General features: G+C 36.7%; 1 protein-coding gene across 9 annotated transcripts in view; it reads right to left on the bottom strand.

Moving 5' to 3' along the window:
* The window catches only part of PROM1 (prominin 1), a 61,487-nt gene that overhangs the window by 11,012 nt on the left and 26,821 nt on the right, over positions 1 to 23,654 (bottom strand). For all 9 annotated transcript variants that reach the window (XM_030270788.4, XM_030270790.4, XM_072928026.1 and 6 more), the window contains 14 exons: positions 23,284 to 23,489; positions 16,809 to 16,929; positions 14,385 to 14,448; positions 11,963 to 12,052; positions 10,418 to 10,635; positions 9,938 to 10,012; positions 8,697 to 8,760; positions 6,814 to 6,973; positions 4,712 to 4,864; positions 3,771 to 3,894; positions 3,248 to 3,351; positions 2,729 to 2,813; positions 1,367 to 1,513; positions 1,045 to 1,116 (listed from right to left, as the gene is read on the bottom strand). In XM_030270788.4, the coding sequence (XP_030126648.4) occupies positions 1,045 to 1,116; positions 1,367 to 1,513; positions 2,729 to 2,813; positions 3,248 to 3,351; positions 3,771 to 3,894; positions 4,712 to 4,864; positions 6,814 to 6,973; positions 8,697 to 8,760; positions 9,938 to 10,012; positions 10,418 to 10,635; positions 11,963 to 12,052; positions 14,385 to 14,448; positions 16,809 to 16,929; positions 23,284 to 23,489 (1,683 nt within the window). The remainder of the gene's footprint in view (positions 1 to 1,044; positions 1,117 to 1,366; positions 1,514 to 2,728; positions 2,814 to 3,247; positions 3,352 to 3,770; positions 3,895 to 4,711; positions 4,865 to 6,813; positions 6,974 to 8,696; positions 8,761 to 9,937; positions 10,013 to 10,417; positions 10,636 to 11,962; positions 12,053 to 14,384; positions 14,449 to 16,808; positions 16,930 to 23,283; positions 23,490 to 23,654) is intronic.

Below are 23,654 nucleotides of genomic sequence, written 5' to 3' on the forward strand. Positions count from 1 at the left end.
GAAATCACTCTGTCTGATCTATTCTCAGCTCTTAAGATGATTCCTTAAGAGTCTTCTACAAAAAATCGTGAAAGCAACCTATCAACACAATGCACTTTCCTTTATGGAACTAGGTTTGAAGAACCCCAGCTCTCACTTAAACCCAGAGCTGTCTAACCTCGACATGAGTGCACGTGTGGCAGGAAAAACCCTTCACCCAACAAAAAACCCAGCAACAAGTATGACTGAATGATGCAAGAGGTAGAGCCAACACACCAGGAGCCTCCCCTAGAGTGCCCTCCTCCACTTGAGGAGGGACGGATATCTGACACATTCCAAACAAGGTGGTCTCACTCTGCTGTGTGTCCCTTAGCGATCCAAGCAATTGCACATGTGCAACATAACTCTTCTTCCTGCACTGCAGTGCAGCAAATCTGTCTTGGGCTCATCCAAACCATGACCCTCATTCTGAGAAGTGAGCATGACCTGACCTGGACATGCACAACAAACATATCAACTGAACAGTCACTGCCAACACAGATCTGCGCCACTTGCAGATTCTTTTGTGGGCAATGTTGTAGCAATACACTCTGACCATTGTCCTGCATTCAAAAAGCCCTTCAGATAATTCAGTTTCTTTTGTGCATTTTCCCTCCACAATGGAGCTCTAGTTCTCATTACAGTCCTTACAAGCTGCTAGTATTAATTTTGCATCTAACCAATTTTTCTTCCAACTAGGACTCTAAAATGTAAAGATGGTAATAGGAAATACTGAACTAGAGCATTCCCCTCACTGCCCAAGCAAGGAGTGGAATTTAAGAAAATACACTTTCAAAGCAGAAAATGTACAAGAATATATAAAAATCAATAATTAGCAACATTTAAAATATAGCTCATATGCAGCACTGTTCTTCAATGTTTTTCCTTACTTGACATTGCACCATGTGAGTAAATGTTTAAAGTACAAAAATTCTCCCATATACGTCTACCTTGCTATATATTTATACTTATATGGTATATAAATTATATATTTTATGTATTATTATATTGCTGAATTGGACTTACCAGCTGGTCTGCTCTTGCTTCTAAATCATTAGCAAATGAGAGAAGATCAACCTTGGTAACACTTTTATTGATCTGAAACAAGACGTGAGCAGTAAGGAGTATTTTATTTACAGACAGTTTGCACTTAACTATATCACCTACACTGTCTACTCTTTATTTTTTTATTTATTAACTTAAACTTAAGTGCTTTTTTCCCCAACTTGTATGAACCTCCAAAACATGGTGTTTCACACATAAACAGATTTTGCTGCTTTGCCCATTGATAAACAAACACTATTTTATGTTTTGTCCCAGTCATGTCTGTAGTTGACTACAGTCTCACCTCTGTCAAATATGCAGAAAAGTCGATCCCATCTATCCCTGAAGAGCTGAAATTCAGAAGATTCTCCTTCCCAATTTCATCCAGCAGAATGATTTTGCTGAGGTTTATCTGAATGTGTTCAATTTTAAGGGCTACATCTTCTGTATACTGAGAGAGAAACAAAAGAAAGTACAAAAGTAGTTTGCAAACAGCACATATTCTGCTACAGCCTGGGCCCAAAGCATCCTGTGCTTTTGCTGACTCCTCATTTCCATGAAGAAGCACACATTAATTTTTTGTTCACATCAGTTTAATTCAATTAAGTTGAACAGAATCCACCAGGCAGGTTCTAACCTGCCTTTGTCTCTTACCAATAGATTACTTGCCTTCCATTCTGCTTTAACTAACATCCCTCCAGGAAATGTTACCCTTTAAGAATGTTAAGTTCTACCCCTGGCCCTCAGTAAGGAAACCTAGAGAAGTCAGTATCTCAGCTGTGGCCAGGACAGACACTCTTTGCCACAGGACTGGATGAGATTCCTCTGAATACCTTTAGTGGTGACTAAAGGTGATTAGTTATTGTTACCTGAACCTTTCTGCACTGCACCAAAACCATGTTACCTGCAGTGGCTGCAGAGCTATAGCTGAGGAACCTGAAAATCTGACTTCCTTTGAAGCCTCTTACATTAGTCCATTGTGGAAACTCAAAATAACTTTCCCTCTTAGTTAATCTGCCTTGTTCATTTCATTATGTATCATTTGGGGCAGGGACTGTATCTATTAGGTGGGAACAGTACCTGGCAGAATGGAACATGTAACCCCCAAAGGGTTGCTGTAATGAAGACAGGTATTATAGGCAACCCCAAAATTAGTACAGTCCTGTAATGGGAGTGCAATCATATATCATTACAGCTTAAGTGAAAAGACTATTTTATCCCAACTACTTCCAACCAAACCAGAATAATTCATAGAACTAAGGTACATGATATCCTGAATCAACATAAATCTGGCTGGAATCAGAGGATAACACACCCAGACAGGCATTTATATAAAATGAAAACTGTCACTGAACTCCATAAGCAGTCTCTGGAAGATAGACTTCAACCTTCCACACAAGTCTCAAAGTTAAAACAAACATTACTATCAGCACACACAAAAAAAGGCACATCAGAAAAGCTTCCCTGGCCCACTGAGACCGGTAAAAAATATCTATTTGTAAATCAGCTTCTTTCCTTCAGATTAGTTCGGGAAGCTCTTGCCTCCCTGTAGGATGTTTTGTGTGTAAAAAAATGAAATCCCATTAAAAACCCAGGCACTCTATATGGTGTTTCAAAAGCAAACATCCTTTAGAATCATGCATTCATTCATAGTTTCTTTACTTACCATACTAATATTTAAAAGCTCATTGATATTAAACAGATGTTCTAGGTGAAGGGAAGTATAAATTCCTTTGTTTTCCTTGCAATCACTGGAAGAATACAAATACACAGATCAGCCTAAAAGCCACCTTAAGGACCAAGTATTAACAGAATGATTAACAATGTTTTCTTATTCTAAGAAAATCAGTCCTTTAGAAAACAAAATACTGATTATATTTTTTGAAGCTCAGTCAATAAGAGAAGTGATTAACAATTTCTGAAAGACACACGTGTTTTATCAATTAGCTTGACTAGTATTGTCATACAGTAGTATGCTGACTATCTTTAATAACTCATACACAGGAACAAATTGGTTTTGCTCAAGAATCACTAGAATCAGGATGTCTTCTGGAACATGTGCAATTTTTTAATGTGTCTGAAATATGAAGCATAGACGATATCACAAAACCAGTATGTATAAATTGAATGAAATAAAAAGGAGCTAAATATTAACTGAATTAAATCTTAATCATAACTCTAATACCTGTACACTTTTTCGAAAGTCAAGTTAACATTTGGATTTTTAAAGATGACGCCAGCAAGATAGTTTTTCCAGTGCTTATTTAGTAAGTAAGGTGTATCCAAAACCTAGAAGAAAAAATTCAGTAATGTTACTACAATTCCAAGTTTCTTTACGTATTTATTAATATGTGGTCTTTTGATACATAACCACATCTAAGCTTATCACCCACTAAGGAAAATACAGGCAAAACCAGTGAATTCAAACTCTCTGGTGCATAAAGTGAACATTAAAGCTTCCCATTACCAAGGAACAACTGAATCAGAAAAATCTGTTTCCAAAGGAAGACAAGCATGCAGTATTAACACTGCAAAGCAAATTAAACCAAGACAGGATGAATGCCTCTATTTGGTTTGTAAGGAGGAAGTAAAACCAGATCCAAATTCACTTGAAGTGTCCTATAGAAATTATATGCTATACAGAATGGACAAGACCTTTGGAGCTCATGGGGATTCTATTAATTGTTTAATAACATTAATAACCTCACCTTGAATAAATTTTTATCTTCAAAGGGCTCACAGACCAATTTTTCTACATTTCCACCTGTGACAAAAGTGAGCACCACTACAATCATCAGCACCCAGGAGAAAAGAAAACTGAATCCAACACCACTGAAAAAGAAGTTGAATAAGTTTTTGCTTTATAAAAACACATTATGTATACATATATATATATATATATATATATATATACACACATACTTGGGGCAACAGTGAAGCTAATAGCAGCTATAACAGAAATATGAAAACTGATTGATGGTTGAAATAGTTCTGTTTTCCAAACATTTATTGCCCTCCGAAGCATCTTAAATGTTACAGCCCTGTAAAATCTTCAGCTAAAATGCATTTGAAACCTCACATTAGCATTAGGCATGCAAACTGTTTTAAAAATGACATTTAAAGGACACAAAACCATACAATTTTCTCTTTTACATTCAACTCTCTTGTGCTCTCAAAAAAGTTTTAGACTTTCAAATGCAATCTTCTCCTGCACCCAGCAGAAATGCCATTAAACCACTCCTAGGCACTTTTCAACCTAATACATCCAGAAACACTGTCAGGAGGTCAAGTGTTTCTTGTCTTCTTACATGGCTTTCTTTGAAACTTTGAACAAATGTTCCAAGTTTACTAGAAAGTTATCAATTTCCCTAGTTTTTGCATTTTCCAAAGGGACTTGCACAGAAATTCATTAGCCACAGCATTTGCCTTATACCAGTAAATTTTATCCTTCAGCAGAGATCCTCCATGAAAGAACAATCCCAAATCCTCAAGTCCCTCAATGTAAGTGTGTGGAATCAATATTTATTTCTATTCTCAGCAGATATATCTAGATAACAATCCAAATTATTTTCATATCTATGTCCTGCAAAAACCCAACCATACCAACTTTCTACCTTTATTTTCTTTTTCCCTGGTAAGTGAAACTTACGCCATAAGAAAGTTTCCTCCAGTGTTGGAGATACAGCCTCTGGTTGTTGGAGAAGCATGTTTGTCATACCCACAGGTGCCACATAGCAATCCAAGGTAGTAAAAGACCAGAATCAGGACCAACATGCAGCACAGAATGAGACAACCCAGCCACCTAAAGAATAAAAGAGAAAGTTCTTTATTATTTTCACATGAAGGACACACTGGAGACCTTCAGGAGACATCATGCAATACTACATTTCCAAATGTCCCACTCATGGTTCTGTTTGAGCAACCAGTGTCAGCAAAGATAAACATATTTGCTGAATACACTAGCATGTATTTTGGGCCAGCACACAGTCACTGCTGGATTGCAGTCAGCTGCTACTGAAGGACTGGGGAACACACACCACAGGAACAAGGTGTTCCCCAGTTAATTCAGGTGAACTGTACTGAAGAGTCAAAGTGCTCCAAGTGGAGCAAACAATTACTCAAAGCAGATGTTCAAACAGCAATTTATTCAAGAATAAATGGAGAAATTTATGAATGTGGGGTGGTCATTGGTCATGAAATACACAGTTACTCTTATTGTGAGGCTCACTAACATTTTGCACACTGTGTTAGGCTTGTAATTGTAAATAACTATATTTAAGGCTGTAAAAACCTAGGCTTTAGGTGTCTGACCTGGACTGCTTTCAACATCTGAAACAGTTAATGGAACTTGATCAGGAGAAAAATCTTGGATAGGAAATGAACTTTCATTTCTATTAATTACATCATGTAACAATTCTATGTGTCCAGGTATTTGGAGCATATCCATTTATTCACACATTACATATCTATCCTTTCCTCCTCTCCCAATGCCTTCTGCACTTCTTTTTCCCTTCTGTTGTCATTTCTGCAGCTTTTATTTTTTAAGTCGCTTTTTCTCTTCCCTGTACATTAGTAGAGAAAAATCTGTAAAATAACTATTGTAATGAACATGCATGGCCAATAAAAAGATATGAAATACTGACAGGCATATTTATAAAAAGGATACTTATTAAGAACTACAAATAATGCATCTGTAATTAAGAAAGGAATAGATAGGAAGTAATTTGGGCACCTAAAGGCTTATTGGTTTCATTTGTACTGGAAGTACTGTTAGGTTAGGTTTGACAAACCAGGTATTTAAGTGCCGTATAGACAAGAGATATTCTCCTGTAGCAGAATAAAACAATATATTTATTTTATTAAATGCAATATGAGCTTCAATGAAAATATCAATAAATTTGTCAAATTAAGACTCACCACAAAAACTGTCAGATAAAAAATGGGCTAAAGGTAAGATTCTAAGCAAGGTTCTGAAAATTCAGTTTTCTGTTCACTTTTATTTATCACTGCATTAAAGCCAGAAACATACATTCTATAGCAGTGAAACTGATTATGGCACAAACACAGAAGTAAATATTGATTATAAAGTCAACTAAAGTATCAAACAAAATGTAGGGAGAATTTGATGAGTTTGTGGACAGAAATGACTAAATCTGGACAAAGACAGATGGTACAAAATGAGAAGTTTTACAAGTCAAAATACGAAGTTATTCAACTGTAAGAAACACAAAAGTCTCAAGAAGTATGTTTTTTTCAAGGTACAATCAACCACAAGGACCAGCAGGGGCAAGTACAGGTCCACAAGGTGTGAAGCAGAATGCCTGCTACTCCTGCTCTGCAGTACAAAGGGAGCAGTAACAATGGATTGGTTTCAAGGCCTCTCTGGTCCTCTGCCCTCACAATTTACCAGCAACTCAATGGAAACAAGACCTAGATAAAAGGTCACCCTGGCATTATGAAATAATCAGTTCCTTTGGGTGTTTGACATCCACCTGTATCTATCCTTCCTGAAAAAGACCTGAAGGCCTCCAGACTAGAAATGACCTCTTGCTCTGTGGTTAAAACAGCACCAATTATTGATTAGCCGTGTTTTTTGCTTCTACCAAAATGCCAGTACCAAACAACTGCTTTATACATCTTTCTTTCACTGTGCTCATCATTAATAGTTTACTTGCCTTTACAGAACATTAAAATAATACAAAGTATTAACAACAGGTAGCACTTCAGTCCTGCCTTACTTCTTGTACATACCTGTAGAAATCGTATTGCTCCACTAGTGGAAAATAGTCTTGAACGTATGCCTCACTCTGTGTAAGATGCACCATCAAATCTGCCAAAATCTTCTGAACAGGGAGAGCTCTTGTGAAGGTAGTAATATTTGAACCAATGGATTCCAGTACACTTTTGATATCTAAAAGAACAAACATATTTCACTGTTACAGATCCTTAGAGGAAATTTACATTCCATGTATGCGTTATAAAATGCTATTAAGCCATTTGCCACATGTAACAAGCAAGCCATGAAGACAAGTGTGAGGAAAACACAAGCAGGCAACAAAAGCATCAAGCTTTGAAGTAGCACAATGGCATTTCAAAATGCAGACTTTGTTTTAGCATTCAGTTTAATGATTCAAGATGCAGACGTCCTCCTTCCTCTCATTATAATGAATGTGTCACTTTTTATCTAGCCAACCTAAATCTTGCATTTCATGCAATATTACAAATGTCAACACTGAGCAAGACAATTAGCCACCAAGTTTACAAAGGAGAAGAACAGAACCTATTTAAATTCCATGTCTTGGGAATACAACACTATGACATAAATTGGACTGCCTATATTGAGAATCTATACCAGTTATTTCCAATCTTATTAAAAGAGATTACTTAAATGAACTCATTCCAGTTAGTTGGCAACACTCCTGAGGGAACAATCCATTAAGCCATTTTCCCCTCAGATTATGACCAAATATGCTGCCCTCTACTTACAGTTTAGATAGACACTATTTAGATATACAAAGCCATGATAAATTCACTTATTATACATATTGTCTCTGTGTAAAATGCAATTTCTCTATACTCTTCCCTTCCTTCAATTGGAAACATACTTGAAAAAGCAGGATGTGTAACTACAGGTTATAATTTCCTGGTAGGCAATACTTCCTTCTTTCTCAAAACACAAGCCTTTGTCTGTTTTGATAATTACTCCTCAGATTTGACCATGTAATAAATCACAGTTATTTTAGAAGTTTACCGATAAATGCAATTTTTTTTTTTCTAGCAAACCTATTTATTTTATTTGCTTTTGTAACTCAAATTCAAAGCCCCAACAATTTATAAATAGATAAATTATGATGTTTTGTCTGTGTTTACACATCTCAAATATGGAAAATGAGTAAATTGCCCTAGATTTCCTAACAAAAAATATATCAGTTTTAGAAAACTGGCTCATTACAGGCAAGTTCACACAGTACACTATCCTTATATCTATACTGTGCTATATTTTGCCCAGGAGGGGAAGGGAAAAAAAACCAAAACAACAAACCAGAAAAACTTACAAGGAACAGCTGCTTATATATAATGCAGAACAGGTCCACAATGCAAGAACAAAAATTAGAACAGATTAGTATACATATGCTATACTACCATACAGGTACAGTGAAAGAGCAAAAGTGGAAAGCCTAAGTAATAAAACAACTGAGACACCATTTCAGTTATCCTTAAGGTGTATTTTGACTTTCACTTCGCCATCCACCACATTTTAATACAGCAGCAGGAGGGGGTCACTTTTTCTAACATCACACTCCTAAATATGTCACAAACACATCAGTCAAGGAAAATTACTTTTTCAACCAAATAAAGCATCCGTGTGAAACGAGGATCATGAGATTTCTCATTGCTTGAGCAGTAAAAAGCCTAACAGATAAAATAAAATATCACATTATCTATTTTTAGATTTAATTTAGAATCCTTATCAGGACACAGTTGCTTTCTATGTTTTTTTCCTCTGGCATCTAATTTTAAAAAATAGTTAAAAATTTCACATTTCCATTTTTAATGATACTTATCCAAAAAATATATTACCAATGATGGAAAACAAAAACATTAAACAAAGTGAAAAGATAGTTTGTTCTCACCTGATAAAATGTTCCTGGTTTGATTCACCACCAAGTCTGGAGTATCATTAAATGCTGCATAACCCTAAGAATAAAAGGTGAAAAAATAATGGCATGTTTCTCATTGTCAAATTGTTTGCAGTTTTTTTTCTTTTTTCACAGATTAAAAGTACATACATACTAAAATGTATATGGTAAGACTAAGAAAAATATGGGTTTATCACTGCATATTAGAGAAAGTAAAAGCAAAATAGGAACTCTAAATATATTTCAGATATAGTTTGGTTTCCAGAATATTCCTTGGGGAAAAAAACCCTATATTTAAATACATATGAATCAGTCACAGACATCTCAAACTCTGCTGCCTGTCAGATCTTATAGCTCATCTAAAAGCCAGAAACACACATATGAAGGGTCACTAAGTGAAAGGAATTACTCTGTACCAGGCTAACACCTCCTGTTTCTAACTCTGTGCCTTCCAAACTTGAAATCCATATTACAAACAATGAAATCCAATTGCCTCTAAAGAAATTGCAACACTTTCTTCAGTGAGGAGGGGAAAGAAAGGGCCCACACAATGGAGACCAAGCTCAGGAGATCATTTGGACACCACTGCAGTGGATACTTAAAGCCTTACTGCCTGCAAACCTGATCACTGCAGAAACAAGAAAGGGTCTCAATCCCTACACACAGCCTCTGGTTTCAGAAAGTGCCTCCTAGTCCTAGCACATATTTTCAGACTCCTAGATCTTCCAACTGCTCAAACTAAGCCATTCTTTTCCTAGGTGAAAATCATAGTTTTTTTTGTGGAAGGTCTTGTAAAAAATGCTAATAGCCATTACACTTGGTTCATTTAATCAGATTTAATTTTAAATATGCACACAAAGAATTTGAAATAAATATTTCAAGATAGCTAGAATACAATAAAACTAATTAGGCGACAATGGATTTTTTTATTTCTTTAGTTCGAACTAAAAAGTAGAGACCATGCTACGGGACCCACATTTCTTTTCATTTTTTAAGGACTGTTCTTTCAAGCAGACAACTTGTGAAACATTTTAGATTTGTATTATCCTGGAGATACAAAGCACTGCATTTATACTTTCAAGTGTTAAATCCTGGCCAAACAATGGGAGATATTCAACCATGAAGCAGGTTGAGGTGGCAACAAAAGAATTCTGCTTAAGGAACCACGGGGAGTCAAGTGATACACATATCCCAGTTTATTCATTAACAGTTTAAAAATCTGTCAAGAAACATACCTTTTGAACCAGACTAGAAAGGTCTATTTTAAGGACATCATTGATCTTTGCAAGCTGAGAGCTCACACCTGGCAACTGGGAAGGAAAAACATCGAAGTAGCAGTTTTGCTAATTCAGTAAATATTTCAAAGTTAGGAGACGGGGTAAAGAAACTAAAGTGATCTTTAGAATAATCTTCCTAAACACTCATGAAACCTTTGTTGTACAAAAGCAAAGCTTAACCCTCAGCATTTTTGGGAGGGCAGATTATTTCACTGCCCAGAGCAGCACTTTAACATAGCTGCTTGACACACATTTTATCCTTTTCTACACAGAAGATGAAAAGAGTGACTGGAATTACCCAGAAACACAGAAAAAGGGAAGGTCACTTATCTCACAAGTGACAGCACACACCAAGCCACTGAATGGCAGAAATACTACTGGGCTTATTCAAGGCAATCACACTTTGAGAGTCTGAAAAATATTATTAAAAGATCTTACCCCACTAAAATTGGCATTGATGTTCAGTTGAGCTAATGAATTCCTGATGATATTGCAAGTTGAGGCAGCCTGAGCTGCACTGCACGCAGAGTCATTGAGGGTGTTGCTTAGGTGCATTTTAACCTCTGTCAAGTTGGCATGAAGTCTCTCTGTTCCCTCCTGCAAAACCTCTACAGAGACACTCACATTTTCCAGTGCTTCCTTTGTTTCTCTGATGGCTGCAAAGATGAGAATTAAAAAAAAAAAATTTTGTTAGAAAGCAGCCTGCAGGTACAGACATGAAGAGAAAGTGTACATGCATAAATCATAGATCCTCTTAACAATACTGATTTAATTACTGCCTCCCTCCCAGAAAAACCCTAGCACAGAAAATTCTAGCACAGAATATGCACTTATTGCATATAAAAATATACCACTTATGCTTTTCTACAGAGAAAGTAATGCGCTCAGGTTACTTTTACTGGTATTTCATCCACTTCCCACTTTTCTCCTGTTTCCCTACTTCTCCTTCCTCAGTGGTTTCAGTAAAGAACTTTAATGCTTGGTCATTAGAAACTAAAAGCCCATATCCATCAAATTGTATTCTCAGTATTTTTCTTATAATGCAACTCACAAATCATATAGCTGCAAGATGAAAGGTAAGGAGATGATGTTGCACCAGCCAAGCACTAGTGAGTATTCCACACTGTCTGGCTTTAGATTCCATCCCAATCACACCAAACAAATGAAAATAATCCCAAACACTGAGCAGTTGTTTAGTAAACAAAGAACCACACAGACACAACTAAGAATACACAAAGTTACAAAACGAAGTGCACTTCACACCACACAAGGTTTTATTGTGGTTTTTACCTTTGATAGCCCTTTCCACTTTGACTTCAAGAAAAACAAGAGAAATAAAGCAAAAAAAAAAGGAGAATGATGACAAGTGAATGAGAAAGAATTCATGGGTAAAAAAAAAAAAAAAACCCAAAACCAAAGTGACTCAAGTTTATGGATGTCTTCGCTTTGCTCTGTAAGCTGTATCTGATTCGTGAAAAAAGAAGCCTTAAATGGAAAAAATAATAAAGGAATATTTTCTCTACAGAGAGAGAGAAATTGGAATGAACAATGCCAAAGTCAAAGATATAATGAAGAAATGCTGGTTAACACTCTCATAATAAACTTGGCAGTGTACAGGAAAAAATCCCTGACTAATCTGCAAATATGCAATAATATGGCTATAATAATATGCAACTCTAAAAAGACAGTTTTCCTAGTTTCCCTTATAGTCAACAGAAAGGTGCAGCAACCTGGAGCAGGAAATTCAGATTTCATCCTTATTCAATGACTGCCAAAACTAAGTATCAACAATAACATGTAAATTTTGATTTAGGTTTTAAATGTATTTATCAATCTTAAGATGTCTGAAATCCTCCGTTTAAAATAAATATCCAGGCATGGAGAAAAATGGTAAGTTGACTCATGGTATTGTACAAAGTTATCCCTGCTGTGCCTATTTCACCATGGCAACAGACTATTATACAATACTATGTACATCTTTACCTCCTGCCATTGTCAGAGCTGCATCAAGTGCAGGACGTACTTCTTTTCCCAGCTGTTCTTGAACTCTGGATCCAAGCACAGGTCCAACATCTGTAGTTTGGAGAGATTAAAAAAACCAAACCATTATACACTAGCTCAATTTAAACTGTCTCTTAAACTACTGGCTATCAGACTATTAACTTAAAAAATACATATATTATGTATATACATATATATATATACATATATATATATATGTATGCTTATATATATATTTATAGATATACACAATTTCGTTCACACCTACATACACATATGAATAAATATACATGTATTATTGAAATTTTTCTAAGGCCTGACAGTTAGAACTTAAGTGAGAGAAGGCTATGCAGAGACACAGTTCTGTTTTAGCTAGCTATAGGTTCATAAATGAAAGAAGCAAATCAAAATATGGTGGAAAATATTCATTAAAACTTGACCATGTGGGTAAAGACACACAAGAGTTTCAACAAAAAACACAGTATGTATTTCACTGCATTTACTACTTTTTTGGGAACAGGATTTTCCCCACAATTTATCTTACATCCAGACAGGAATTTTGTGGCAATGTCTTTTACTACACACTATGTTTTCAAAGTACAAGAGAAACTAAAGCGTGGATTCTTTTCCTTTCTCCTGTTCCTCATGTATCCACAAACATCAAGGTCACCCACAAGCCAGCCCTGGCAGTCAGCTCTGGTGAAATCCCTTAAGCTCATTAAGCCCCTGCACGCTCATGCGGAACATCCAGCACAGACACCACAGCCCCAGCTCCCCCCACCTCCAAACCCTCCAGTCTCACTGCCCACAAGCAAATGAACCTTGCTTCAGCAAAGCAACAGAGAAATGCTGAGCAAGATGGGTGAAACATTCTCATGTGAGACATTCTTTAGGTAATCACCAGGTCCTCTCCATTTTCAGTTCACAGTAAAGTGATTTTTCGGTTGTTTTCCTTTTGATGAGATGGGAATACTCCATGGTACAGAAGCATCCCTTACTGCCAGCACTATCATGTCTGGCTTGGGATGAGACCTTCTACCAAGCAGAAAACACTTTTCCACATTTCCTTAGGGTGGGCAAACTGAAGTCGTCTACAGTTCTCTAGAGATTCCTACTACTAGTGCTTCCCTTAGGAAAAATCCTTCTGCATCCAGGTGCCACACATTTAATTCTGATATTTCAAGAAAACAAAAGCTATCTTGAGGATTGCTCCCATCACAGATCCTGTAGGTTCTGTCAACTAACACTATAAATTTGCCTTGAGAACAAATAAACATTTAATTTGAAATTTCAGTTTGGAGTGGCTGAGACGCTTCAAGCTAATACTTAAAATACAAACATCAATTTTTTATTATTACTGTTATTATTATCATAGACTTAGAGATTACATCTATTTTTTAGACCACCGTGTTCCTGCTGAGAATTAAGTAAGAAGACTACCTAACTACTGCTACTACTACTTTCATAGGCATATTCAATGTGCAATAAAGCCTCACACAGACAAGACAGATTAACCTCAGGGTATGCCAACTTGGCTGAATTGAAAACTACTTTTAATACAAATTTTAAACCTACACAGAAGCAGAGATTCTGCACATGAGAATCAATTTATTGTAAGTGGCACAATGCCACAGCTGCAGTTTGATCCCAACAACAATCCCACAATCCAACAATACAAAACTGTATGCATTTATAAACACCTGGCACACAATGCACCTTGAATCATTGTGTGTATTGATTATGGTCAGTCCTTTCTATTGGGAATTTTGGAAAGTGCATCTTAAATAATAATTAAAAAAAAAAAAAGTCAGTTTTCTGGTTATTTTTGTTTATTGAGAGCTTTAAAAATTATGCCTCATACTGTAACTGTGCTGAAGGGGAAAGTGCAGCAGTTCTAATTCAAATTTTATCTCCTGCTCTTCAAGTACTTGTTCTGAAATGGCAAATACATTAAGCAGCTTTAGAAAGAAGATAAGCTTATAACTCAACTCCTAGCTGAACAGAGGACAAAGGTAGAACAAGAAAAATAAACAGAGATCTCTCTCATTGGAACTATCACAACTGCTAGTAGCTCTGTTCCTTGATATTTGGCTCCAATTTGAAAACCTGATGACAAATATTCCAAAGTATTCCAAAACTGAAAAGGAAAATAAAATATTAGCCTGACTTATTGGATAGTAATTTAATAAAATACTTTTATTTCGGGAAATACTAAGCATTGTATCAACTCTGAGACATTTTATGTGAAAAGTATTTTAGTCTCATTTACCACTAAGAACAGCATTTCTATTTGAAAACCATATTCTCATAAATGAAATTTCACTTTGCACTATGAGCTAATTACATTATCTTACTGAAGCTTTTAAATACACATTGCTAACCCCCTTTAAATAAAAATACTTACTATTTAGGTCAGACAGTGCTTTATCCTTAGTTGTGTTGTACTGGCTCACCAAGTAGTCAATTTGCTGAGAAGAAAATTATTTAAAAAATTATTAAAAAAACTGAAAAATTAATTCTTTTGAATGCGTCAAATAGTCACTATGAAGATATGTGTGCAAACCCCTCCAAACATTGGCCATCTACTGTTTTCAACTAACCAAGTATTTTATTTGCTTAGCAAAACAGCACATAAAAAAACCTATTTGACTGGTACATCTGCTTAATTGGAACATCTCTGTGGTCAATGATTCAGCTCAAAAATATTAACTAGCAGGCACAGTGGCCATACGGAGGCTTCAAGTCAGTCAGGCCAGTAAGATGTCCCATGTCTTCAACTCTGTTACTTGATTTTTTCTGGCACTAGTTCCTCCTTCATGGAAAGGCATAGTATTGATGTGGTGGCAATTTTGAAACAATTCACCAAGCCAATGGGTTTGTATTTGGTCAGCCTCTCAGAGCTTCTCTTTTGGAAAGGAGTTGCCTGCTCTGTCTTAATACAAGTAGTTTTGCTTACCCCCAGTGGATTTGGTCTCAACTTGAGCTCTACTAAAACACCATAACAATGTAGACCAGCAACTCAGTTACCACCAAATCCTGGGTTTGGAGAAAAGGCTAATAAAGGACCATTCTAAGTGGAAAACTTACACTAATTTTGAAAAGACATTATTAATTTCTGCATGTTCAAAATAATGCACTATGAATTCTACCCCAATCAAGCTAAAGTGATGTAAAGGTTAAAACACTTGACAAATGGATTTCCAATTTTAAGCATGATTCAAATGTGTACAAAAGTGTATCTAGCTTGCAGTCTCAAACTTTCTGTGCAAGACAAAAAAATCCACCATCAAAGCAACCTATTGATCAGAGAATCTAATTAAATGACAAAGTAAGAAGTGGTCCTCCTTCTTCTAACACTGGAGAAAAAAAATTTGAGAGTTTCTTACTAAGAAGGCTGTAGGTATATTTTTACTTATTTATTATTTTGGTCTACCTAGGTTAACCAAAGGACTAAAATTTTGCAGTGCTACAGGTTTTGCATTGTCTCCAGCAATGTCCGAGACAAAAGGTGATTCTGTAAACTAATAGTGTTATTGCTTAATACTCACAGTCTGCAAATCCCCTGTGACATGAACTCTTAACACAGGACTTCTTTTTCAAATCCTCTTATATGCTGTACACACCTCATACTGATGAGTCAAGGACATCAGTTCGAATTTCAGAGCTTTATAATTAGTTGGCTACTAGAACTTTTTTCAAAAAACTGTAGCTCTTCTCCTTTCCTCAAGAAGTTCTTACAAATGTGTGTGTATACATGATACTCATGCACCTTGTCTGACAAAATGACTCATGAGATACAGCTGATGACCGCATTAGCACCAAGTCTAAAAAGGAAAAGGTAATAATCCCACACCGAAACTAAAAAACTACCAAGTGAGACTTTGACTAACCTCTGGCAGAAGTGTTCAAGTCTTGACACTTTTAAATTTAATAATTAAGTGTTTTTATTAACATTTTAGCTAGTGTCTGATTTTTTTTCCTCTACATAACTTTTACTTCTACATAACAGATATTCTCCTCTGAAGTTTCCGATTGCCAGAACACTGTCAAGGGGACTCTGGTGGTTTCTGATGTGACTGTATTGATTCTTCTGTGCCCAGCATCAGCTCCAGACTGACCAAAAGCACTCTGTTTCAAGAGGGATTATTGGCATAACCTCTACTTCTTGCCATATACCTCCAGCACCCATCTGTCACAACACCACATGGAAATGAGTTTGGGGAACAGCTCCAGATAGGAGAACATTTGAGGCATCTCCCAAGATGTCTCCTGTTCTCACACAGCAAAAGCACCCCAGAATTACTGTGACTGGGATACTACCACAGTACGGTATAGTGTGACTCTGGTTTACAGAAAAAAAACAGTCCAAAATATTCCTGGAAAAGAAGTTATTGTGGCTCTGTCCCAAAGCCCATAAAGTATGCTCAAAAAACAACGAAACAGGAAAGAGCAAGAAGGAATCCAAGTTTTCATGTCATACTTTTTTTTCTAATGTTTTCCTTTTAAAACCTTTTTCCCAAAATTATTTATCTTGTGCTCATGACCTACGCTAGTTCAGTAGGAGGGAAAGAGCCTACAAGCATCACAGCAGCTCAGTACAGCTCAGAAGTTGTTCAAGGAATGCTGATCCATCAGGGTAACGCCCAAACACTTACAGTTCTGTGAAAACATCTTACCTTGCATCATTTTTTCTACTTGGTGGGACTGACATACAAAGCATAAAGAAAATACTGCAGGTATACAGAAAGAAAGAATTCTTTTCTGCAGTATTTCTTATTTATACCTCTTCCCTCCCACCGTCATTCCCCATAAAGAAAAATTTCTTTACCGCTGGAGTGTCGTTAAGGAAAATTTTCAGATCTTTAAAATTACTGTTAACCAGTTTCTTTGCTCCTCGGACTTGGTTAGTTAAATGCTGATTGGCAGCATATGCACAGAGCACTCCAACACTACAAAAAATATAGATAACAGATATTGTTAGTGTTAAGTGTATATTCTAACATAAGACAGAATCAAAAAATTATAGCCAAAAAAAGGTCAATATTATCACAAGAAAGAAAGGCCTCCATAAATTACTACAGGTTCTCACATACACCATGAGGCAGACTGTAAGACTGAGCCAAAAGGGCCAATATAGTATTACTAATTAAAAAAAAGAAAGGAAAAGCAATGTTACCCCAAAGTCTTCTGAAGTTATTATTGTACAGCTACAAATCCATTTTCATGGGTACTGTCAGAAAATGTGTATAGCATTGTATGAGATCTAGAAACATGAGGTTCTTTTACAAGTACCATTAACCTTGACAGAGCTACATGCAAATGCTTGCTAGTTAACTGTGAAAAGAAGTATTTTTCATTTGATAACTTCAGCAAGGTTTATTCATAATAACACAATTTATTTACGTAATTGCATGGTTCATTCAAAAGCACACAAATAGTCCATATTAATGCTAAAATAATATGCATTTCCTGATACTGAAACAAAAGGTGGAAAGTGAGCTACACTTCTTGTCAGCACCGCTGATGATTATTTTCTATTTGACCACTCTTCATTGTAAAGTTCTCATTATGCCACGGCAGATCAGCACAAACAGTAAGTTAAAAGGCAATTAAAGGTCCCATGAGAGACTTCAAAGATCTCTTATCATACATGAACCTTAGTTTTTTGTTTAGCTTAGATGTAAAACTGACTTAAAGAGAAGGATGACTTTTAGACATTTCACATTCACAACAGCTAACCTTGCAGACAAGTACCAGAAAAGTCAAGAGTAACCACCAGAGTGGTAAGAGCCTCAAAACCAGGCTGACTACAAACCCATCTGATGGGCTAAGCACTAACTGAGATTTCACCAGCAGAAGCCTGAAATGCACTCACCACAGGCAGGATTTATCCCCAAAGGGCAGACACTACCTTGAGGCTGCAGTCAGGTGTGGTAAGGCAATTCCTGGCTGGCACATTCGTGATGTCTCTCACTTGGTACTGCAGCTCTATACTAGAGAGGCAGTACCTGTAAGACCATTATGGACACCCAAACACTGGAGAAGGGAATCACTAATGGTACTGTACTCCTGCCTGACGGTCAAATATCCTAAGCTGGGGTGTCAAGAAACTTAGATACTAGTATTTTTAAATAAGACTTACAAAAAACCTAATCCAGGCTCTCTGTGGGGAAAAAGATACATGGTAAGTGTAACTCTTGCTCGAAAAAATATGCATTCAAAGGCAACCATAATACAGCCACATAAATGAAATGATGGAGAGCTAACAGGTACCTAAAATAACACAACCTCTGTATCCTAGCAAGACAGGAGCAAACACCCTGATTTATGATGCTCATCTCTTTCTTCAGTGAATCAATACCAAACCTTCATCTTTATTTTCCTTTTCCTACTTTAGCTTTTCCAAACAATGTAAAGGCTGTTCTTCTCATAAAAATGGTCCCATGTGAAAGAATTTGTTGCTCTGAAAAGTACTTTCTGAAGGAAAATTCTCATTTCAAAGCAGTTCACAAGGAGAAGGACTATATGCTACAGGTCATATCAGTATTTCTTTACTAACATTTTTCTCAATATCCAAAAATATTCATGAGAGGAGCTGACAGAGATTGACATAAAATGGTTGTTCTCTACCCAAAATTTCACAGCTCTGTCTTCAAAACCGGTTGTTAATTAACCTCCCAGAAGTCACTAAGGAACAAAGGGACACACACATTTATCCTCCTACTTAACCTACAGCAAATGGCATAGTTTTATTGCCACTATGACCAACACTCAAGCAGACACTATTATCACCTACCACGCAAGGAAAGAGAACTCAAAATGCCTAAATACCAAGGAAATGAGTAACTTTCAATTCAAACCATTCTATAATTCCGTGACAAGCATAGTAAACAGTTTAATTTTGAATATAGGCAATATGTTACTTCTTTTCACGCTACTGTGATGGCAATTGCTATCAAAATATTTTTAGCTTTTCTCTGTCAATCAGAAGATAAACTATCTCAAGCTACCAGGAAAAGCAAATGTGTATATTGCTCTGAGGCTCAGAGTTTATAACCACATCCTCATTCTTTAGACAGACAGCATTTTTATCCTTTCAATTCTATGCTCAGAGATTGGAAAGGTCAATTGGACACTAACAAAACAGCACTTTGTAAGATCTTGGCACAATATCTTTCTCTTCAGCTTCCTAAAGGGAAGGAGTGGGAGGAAACATGATAGTGGAGATACTTCAAGAAGCCAGAACAAGTGTGACTATACTCTGAATGTAACTAAGCAAACACACAACATGAGAGGAAAAATCTATTTATTATGTAACTGAGCCTTGAGTCAACATTCAATAAGCAGCTATGAGGAGAAAGTCAGAAAGCAGGAATAAAAAGGACATGCCACTTCTGTAACAGGTTAAGAAATTTGTTTTAACAATTCTTCAGGAGTCCAATATTCCACACTCAAGTTTCTTGCCAGGTTTCACTGATGCATATAAATGTTAATAAACCAGTTGCAGGGGGAAAACCCAGCTTTTCCTTTAACTGAACTTGCAAAAATATTTCAAGTCACTAAATAGAAACCTTGAGTTAATTTACATATTGGAAGAGTAGTCCCTTACTCGCTACCAGATAAAGAATTTTTTTTTTAATAATGGAGATATTTCTGTATCAACTTTTCCGCCAATTCTTTCAGATACTGTTGATTTGCAGGTTCTGAACAATGTGTATTACCAATCCTACAAAGCCAAGAGGACAAATGTGAAGCTTGATGAGGTACTTGCCAAGATGCCAAACACCATTTCCTTCCTCCAAACTTGGCTTTCCCGAACATCCTTTACTTCAAAAAAAGAGGTTATAACACAAAGTCTCTTGGAGGCACAGAAAACTGACTATATGTTTTTCTATGCAATAACCAGAACATTTTCTATCACCAGCAAATTTGGTATTACAATACACGCTCTCTTAAACATCAAACCTTGCCTTTATAATGTACAAGAACTAATGAAGTTACATTTCTTTATAATGTAAAAGAACTAATGAAGTTACATTTCTTTCCCAGAGAAAACATGCTTACCTAAGCTTGCAGATGACAGTGAGTAAGATCTAATAGCAGGTCTCTGTCCCTAAACTTTCAGTTAACATTTGAAGAAAATAATGTAATTGTTAACACAAGTCTGGAATATCAAATCTACTTAGCTGTGTATTTGATATATTATTTCTACATCCTCCACTCTTTAGCAATAGAATCCTATTTCGTAGGTAAACACTCATGTATAAAAGCTGTGAACTACCAAAAACACTGCATGTATTTTTGACTCAATCTATACAGAAATATTTCAAACAGAAAGTGCATCTACTGGAAAATTACACCCTAAAATTACACAATTTCATATATAATCACATGTTTTCTGACTTCTTTCTTATACCACTCCTTGAGGAAAGCATACTTCTCACTTAAGCCGCATCTGCAGAAAGTAGATGTAGTTGAAGCCTTTTTCTTAATTTGAAAGAAAAAAATGCCAAAGTTACACTTCCTTTACACACCACTGCAGTAAGCTGAGTCTAAAATCTCATTCTAGTTACCAGAGTACTACTCAGTGGAAAAGTGAGAAGAAATGTTCATCGTGATTAAAATCTACTGGCTGAAATATTCTAAAATCTGCATTAACAGCATATCTATGTCAGTGTGAACCTGCATCCTGACACACAGGAAAACTCATCCCCACACTACTAGAGTTTTCTAGAGCTGTTCCCTAGATACACAGTCCATTGCAAGCTCCACAATAAGTCTTTCCCCTACCAATACTCTCCACTGTACATTTAACCTGTCTTTTCAAGCCAAGGAAAGACAGTTTGAAACAATTTTTCCATATCAAGGACTGGAAAAAAAAAAGAACAAGGAAAAAAATGGCCCAATGAGAGAATCCCAGAATGTCTGGCACTGCAAGAAAGAGGGAGAAGATGGAGAACATACACTTAGATGGTAATCCTTAAGAAGTCCATCCCTTATAAATCTTTCCCAGGCCCTTCAGCAGCTATCTACGTGTACGTTCCACAGGAGTGCCTTTAAAGCTGGCAGACGTGTGGGTTCAGGGTACTCTGAGGGACACCAGCCTTCCTAAATGCATCTTCAGAAGCAGCACAGCTTAGGCTGAAGGAGTCTGTGGCATTCCAGTCCCTTGGCAGGGGGGCTTGGGAGACCTACTCCCAAAGAAGGCCTCCCATGCTTCATGAACTTGAAATTATACCCAAACAATGACAGGGTCTGCCTTAGTAATTTCATTGCACATCTCAATGTAATCCTGTATTGATAGAGATCATTCAACTTTTCATTCTTTTGCCTCTGTCTGCAAGTACCCATAAGCATTTTACTCACACAGGACTAAACTCTTCTGGTTATTGCCATGCTTATGTATTCAGCTCTGGCACAGCCCTTGAGAAGCATGATCTTGGGAAGAATTACAGGTAAACCTTCCACCTAAGCTGAAATTGCATAGGAGCTTTGGGGAAAAGCAGGTAATAAAGTTTCCACAAATAAGTTACCACAAGGACATTTCTGAGTAGAGTACAAGACATGTATAAACCATTTTAAGTAAACCTCAAGCTTTCTCGAGTATTTTTTGTTGGGGCAATGGTTACCAGTAAGACCATCCTTTTGTGTTACAGCACAGCAGTAAGCAACCTGACAGGGGCTTAAATAGATCCAGGCATGGCATCTTCTCGTCCCTTGTTAAAGAAGATCCAGGAAGGGCAGGAGAACCTCTCTTTGTACACAGGCATACTGGAGAATTGAGCCCTCAGTCAGTCTGGGATCAGTAATACTAGCCTTACAAAGTTCTATCTTGCCTTGCACATCACTCACAGCATCAGAGACTTAACCAGGGAGTCCTCATGAGATTATCTCCCCTCAACCTGCAGACTGATTTCAGGTTAGACCCCCCACTTAGAGTAAGCATCTGATACATCATGATGTCTCATAAAAAAGAGGGGGGGGAAAAGGAGATATTAAAGAGCCAATTTCCTTAGTTCTGGAAAGCATATTTCTAGGGATCACTGATTTGCCAGTCATGAGCTGGGAAGAATCATTCCCAGGCTGTGCTTAATCCCGCAAGGATAGCTGGCAGCAAATGCACAGGTTAAAGAGATCAACAAGGGGGACAATCTTAATTTTTCTACTAATAGACAACATTCCCCAGTCATTATAGCCAGAAAGCAGCATGCTGCAACACAGTGTCCTGCAATATGGTGGAAAGACAGCTGGCAAGCTCTGTGATCTACCTCACATGTTTCAACATGTTGAGTGGTAATTTAATAACTTACTGTCTTCAAGACACAGTTGAACCATAAAGAACTTTTGTCCTGTCATCATGGCAGGGATGCACCTAACACCCTACACTATTCGGTTTTCAAATTCTTGAGGGTCATGTCTGTTAGTGATGTCTGGGAGAAAAGAGCATGGTCCAGTATCAGCCTGTCCTCTATTTGAGTGTAATCAAGGTCACCATTTGTCATGACACACAGTAATAGAAAAAAAAATTACAGTGAAGTGACAAAGTACATCCCATATGACTGAACAGTCACACTGTATAGATCAAAACACTTTTTTTCTTCTTTAATATAATCCCAGAATAAGGATAGTAGGCAAGTGAAAACATGAAGAAGGTAAAGGAAAACAGAAACCCTTAAAGCAAACAATGCATTTTGAAAGCAGGAAGAAATCTTGATTGTAGTTCCTCATCACCCATTACCTACCCAGCACAGGAGTATAGTTCTAACACCAACAGTGCAAAAATGTCTCCAAACTCCAGGATTTATAGGAATGCGTGCATGGTTTACACAACACAGGACCCAGAAGAAATCCCACTGTTTTGAATTAGTATAAATATCTGGAGACAGCAAATACTGAAGGAAGTCACTTACTTGCTTTTTCCACCACCACAGCACTACCAAGAACAGAGCAGTCTGTGATATCTCAGGTTCTCTATGGGATGGGGGCTGAACACAGGATACGGTCTCTTTTGTTCAAAAGTGCAATGCAACGTTCTGCGACTGCTGTTTTGAAACTGGCAAAAATGTCATTTGCCCAATCCAAACATAATTTTTTGGTTTGTTTCACATCTATATTCTGTTTAACTAAGTATATAATGACTTGTGGATAGCAATAGTGGCAGTATTTTTTATAATGCAGTTACATTTTCTTTAATAAGCAATAACTACTGCACCTATAGGCTAATACAGTAACAGCATTTGTCATATGACACTGCAAAGTAAGTGCTATACCAAGGTTCACATTGTTCTCTTAATCACACTTGCCTTATTATTAAAGAAGCAACAAAAAGAAATGTTGCAAAACAGCTCCTCTGACAGTCAGCATTTTTCTTCTGTCTTTGATGCATTTCCCCACCACAGTTGTCACAGCAACGACACATACAGAAGCAAAGTCCCACAAGAGGCAGTAACAAAATAAATAGCAATCCCAAGGCTGCGGAGACTATAAAACCGATTTCATAGTAGATGGCCTGTAATTCAGACAAAAATAGTGGTAACAGCAGATATCACACAGTAACTGCAATCAATACAGAGCAAATAATCAAAAATCAAACTACAGACTAAACCATCTACTGAGTTACTGAAGTAATGGAATTGGCATATTTTGTCAATAATTGGCAACTTTTCTAACAAAA

This window comes from Taeniopygia guttata, chromosome 4 (genome assembly GCF_048771995.1).
Source record: "Taeniopygia guttata chromosome 4, bTaeGut7.mat, whole genome shotgun sequence".
Lineage (NCBI taxonomy): Eukaryota > Metazoa > Chordata > Aves > Passeriformes > Estrildidae > Taeniopygia > Taeniopygia guttata.